The 4609-nt window shown below is 39.2% G+C and overlaps 1 protein-coding gene across 3 annotated transcripts in view; it reads right to left on the bottom strand.

Moving 5' to 3' along the window:
- Positions 1-313: 313 nt before the first annotated feature.
- Positions 314-4609, bottom strand: part of LOC106960901 (zinc finger protein OZF-like) — an 8764-nt gene continuing 4468 nt past the window's right edge. For all 3 annotated transcript variants that reach the window (XM_015054287.1, XM_015054286.1, XM_015054285.1), the window contains one exon: positions 314-2541. In XM_015054287.1, the coding sequence (XP_014909773.1) occupies positions 1202-2541 (1340 nt within the window). In that variant the 3' untranslated portion in view covers positions 314-1201. The remainder of the gene's footprint in view (positions 2542-4609) is intronic.

Consider the following 4609-nt stretch of genomic DNA (forward strand, 5'->3'; position numbering starts at 1 on the left):
GCATGCTTCCAAAGTGATTCTTTTGTAAATCCCTTAACTCAACATGGTACAGTCTAACTCAGTGTCTCCCAACCCTGGTCCTCAAGGCACACTGTCCTACGAGTTTTAGAGGTTTCCCTGCTTTAACGTGCCTAATTCAACTGATTGCAGTTCAGCAAACGCCCGTTAGTCATCCATTGAAATCAGCTGGACTGAAGCAAGGAACTACCTAAAACATGCAGGGCAGTGAGCCTTGAGGACCAGGGTTGGGAAACACTGCTCTATGTGTTGTATATACAAGTGCACACAGATACACACAAAAACTTCTTTACACTTTAGTATGGGAAGGTTTAGTGGTAAGTTGTTAAACATTTCTCCAAAAATCAATGTAATAAAACAAAAAACAGAAAAATATGAATGATAGGACTTCATTGATCTGCAGCACCATTAAAAAAAATGTAACTTTAAAAACAAATGAGTGAAAAACATAATTAATATGCCACCAATTTAGGAGTGACAGACATGAAGAAGCTTCAAACATTAGCAAAACTGTTGACTGTTAGAGAAATGTTCACAGATTAATGAAATAACTCAGGCATACCTCGAGAGCTACAACCAAGATTTAAATTACTTTTAGAGGATGATTCTGAAAGGGTGTATTCAAATAAAATAAAAGATAAATTTCACTCAGAAAGTCTGGTAACAAAGTTACGTAAGTAACACTTGCTTTTAACTGGATATTTACATCCATCACTTTCAAACTTCTTTGTTCTCAAAATCTTGACGAAAAAGTAGAAAAATATTACCAATATACAAAATATTGGAAAGGCAGAACATTTATAAATACATTTATTTAGTATATACAGCAGGAGTCTCCTGTCACAGAGCTTGGGTTAGTAATATATAAAGACTTATCCCCATTTAAGGCCCACTGGTGTGGAAAGGTCCATAGTGGGGCAGAACCTCCACAAACACAATTAAATAATGCTTAAAGGCAGCTGGAGAGTTTGATTCAGGTTATTTATAAAGTGCCAATTCATCCCAAAAGCCAACGTTTTCAGAATCAAAGACTTAATCGTGTGCGGACATGAGGGAGAAATTAACTGGTTTTCAGGGTGGAGGGAGTTTTGTCAAATATGCACCGGTAAAGAGAGGAGCAGCTGTGCGACCAGAAACTATTCAGAATATATTCCCACATTAGTCAATAATTCCAAAAACTAAATCATGTCTGAATCAAGTCGCAGCCCTCGTGAACACTCATATGTCTCTTTAGATTTCCTTGCTGTGAAAACGCCTTACTGCAAACGCTACACACAAACGGTTTCTCTTTTGTGTGAACGCGCATGTGTCTATTCAGAGAGACCTGTTGTGAAAACGCTTTACTGCAAACACTGCAGACAAACGGCTTTTCCCCTGAGTGGCCTTTCATGTGATTCTCAAGATGACGCTTTTGATTAAACCTGCTTTTACAGACTTCGCAACCAAACGGCCTCTCCTCTGTGTGGAGCCTCAGGTGTCGCTTTAACTGTATTTCGTCCACAAAAAGTTTGTCGCAATCGCTACAGCTAAACGGTGCCGTGTGAACCATCGTATGCTTTCTCAGGTAGACTTGCCGTGAAAATCCTTTATCACAAACACTACAGATAAACGGTTTCTCTCCCGTGTGGACACGCATGTGCCCTTTTAGACTCTCTTTTCGTGAAAAGCCTTTGCTGCAAACACTACAAATAAACGGTTTCTCTCCTGTGTGAACATGCGTGTGACTCTTTAGTGTCTCTTGTAGTGAAAAGCGTTTGTTGCAAACGCCACAAACATATGGTCTATCTGTTGTGTGGATTCTCATGTGCTTTTTAAGACATTCCTTTATCTTAAATCTTGTGCCACAAATGTCACAGGAAAAGGGTTTTTCTTCCGAATGAACCACCAGGTGAGTTTTGAGAAACTTCTTTGCATGAAACCTCCTGTCGCAAACATTACACGCAAACGGCTTCTCTCCAGTGTGGAGTCTCATGTGCGTCTGAAGGAAACGCTTCTCTTTGAATCCTTTACCACAAAGATCACAGCTATGTTCTCTTATTCCAGTGTGAGTCATAATGTGTAATTTAACCGACGTTTTATGCTTGAAACTTTTGCCACAAAAAACACAGCCGAATGGCTTCTCGCCTGCGTGGACTTCAATCTGAGCCATAAGGCCAGAGCACAGTTTAGATCTTTTACCTCTTTTGTGAACAGTCATGTCACTTTGTTGAAAAGAACAAAATGGATCTGGGCTCCAGTCTGCGTCTGCTCCTCCGCAGTCATCTCCGTCAGGATCTGCTTCCAACAGATCAGCAGAGCTGCTGGTCGGACCTTCTGCCTCTCCGTCGACAAGAGGTTTGATTCCATCAAGTTCAAACATCAGAGATTTTTCTACATCTTCAATCTTCACAACACGTTGCTCTTCCTCCTGGCTGATCCACAGCTCCTCCTCTTCCTCCTTTATGTCAAGTGTCTCCGAGTCCTGTTGGTCAGAACTGGAGCTCCAGTCATGGACAAACTCTTCCTTTATCACCACCGTCTGGACTGGGAGCAAAGAAACACACACTGACAGTAACTGCCTGCAAACTATGAGGAAAAAGTATCTGCATTTATTAATAAAGGCAGGTTCGCTCAGATATGTTATGAACTATTTATCCAAAAGACAAATTTTCATCAGTGGTTCTGTTCTTGATCTAAATAGGCATCAAACATGTGGAATAAAATAATATTATTTTGACGGTGCAAAGAAGTGCTTCAAAATGTAAAAGATTTCTTCATCTTCAGATCAAACACATTTTAATATCAAACGAGAATAATCTCAGTAAAGATACAAATCTCTTTCCAAATGATGATAGAGACACATAAACCAACCTGTCCACCCTGAGTGAACGAATCACGAAATGACTGCGATTAATAACCACTTTGTTTGGAAAGCTGAGTTCAGCTTCTCTAACCACACCCAGGCCTGATTATTACCAGATCTGCAGAACCAAAACTCAAAAACCTGTTTGACGGCTCTATGTAGCCTAAAAAAATATATAAAAAAAAACAACACGTATCCAAATCTAAAATACCCGAGGAAAAATTGTTGATTATTTCTTATCAGTTTGGAATAAGGTAAAAAGCAATTTGTAAGGTTTTGGGACTCCAGTGAACCACAGTGAAAGCCGTTATCCAAGAATGGAGAAAATATGCGACAGCAGTTCCCAGGAGCGGCTGGGCTACCGTAATCGCTTCTGGAGCGCAGAGATGACTCATCCGAGAGGCCAGAAAAAAACCCCAGGAAAAACATCTAAAGCATGTCAGGCCTCAAATGTTTGAACTAAGGTCAAAGGATGTGAGTTAATAAAAGAAAAAAAAAAATCCAATGGAGAGTGCCAGAGTAAAAACCAGTGCCAGAGGAACAACTGGCACTACAGAGGAGAAAAAAAAGAAAAGAAAAAACAGCAGACAGCTTATCCAAAATCTGACAAAAATTATCTTGATCTCTAGTCAACATTTTACTGACGAGCTAAATGCTGTAAAGAAATGCTCGCCACTTACAGTCATACATTTTCTGGTTTTGCTTTGGGTCTGTAAACAAATTTAGCATCAGACAGATGTGTATTATCAGATAATATGTGTACAAAAAGCATTTTACAATTGATGGTTTCTTTTCTTCTTTTCTCTTTTTTCTTTGGAAGTGAAAATAGGCAATAAAACCAATCTGGCTGAAAGTCAAAATATAGTTGTCCTCAAGATCTAATAACTGGCTGTGCCACACTTAGCAACTGGCAACAAGAATTTGTGATAATCTGTAAGAGCTCTATTAGTTTTAAAATTTCCCCTTTTGTCTCAGTTCAAAGAATATTTTCCCAAAAGGCTTGGGAATCTTAAAAATACATATTGTTTGTCCACTGTGAGACCAGCCATTATCTCGTTTTTGGTGAAGTGGATCTCTTGGGACTCTGTTATGGATTTACCCACTGTCTTTCTTAATGACGACTCATGATCTCCGATTTTAATTGAGGTAAGACAGGCCTACAGTGTTATAAATGCTGTTCTGGGTTTTTTGTGTGGTACTGGATGAGTAATCATGTGGTCTTGAAGTAATTATGTTTGGCCGGTCTCTCAAGGGAAGCTTAACCACTTTTCCATGTTTTGTCTCCGGTTCCCCGGAGTCCCAAAATCTTAGAAATGGATTTTTAAGCCATTCCAGACTCAAAGATGTCAGTGACTTTGTGTCTTATCCGCTTATGAATTTCTTCAGACTGGGACATAATGCATCATGCTACATGTTGCCAGGCAGGCCCTGTGCAAGAGATTTCTCTTCCTACAAATCTGGCCTGTGTGTGTTTCCTGTGTGTGTTTCCTGAAACACACACAGGAAACAGCTGTGCTGTGTGTGTTTCCTGAAACACACACAGCACAGCGCTTCAAACAACGAGCACAGCGCTTCAAACAACGAGGTTAATCACAGATAATTCATGATATAACAAGGGGAACACTTAGTTTTTCCACGTAGGCCCAAAACAGTTTGGAAAGTAGTTTTTTTTTTTTTTTTTTTTTTTTTTTTTTTTAAAAAATGGAGTTTTTAAAAAATTTAATTTCTTTTTGTCTATAAATACTTTAG

Source organism: Poecilia latipinna, unplaced genomic scaffold, assembly GCF_001443285.1.
Source record: "Poecilia latipinna isolate Pla-1442-1.1 unplaced genomic scaffold, P_latipinna-1.0 Scaffold1242, whole genome shotgun sequence".
NCBI lineage: Eukaryota > Metazoa > Chordata > Actinopteri > Cyprinodontiformes > Poeciliidae > Poecilia > Poecilia latipinna.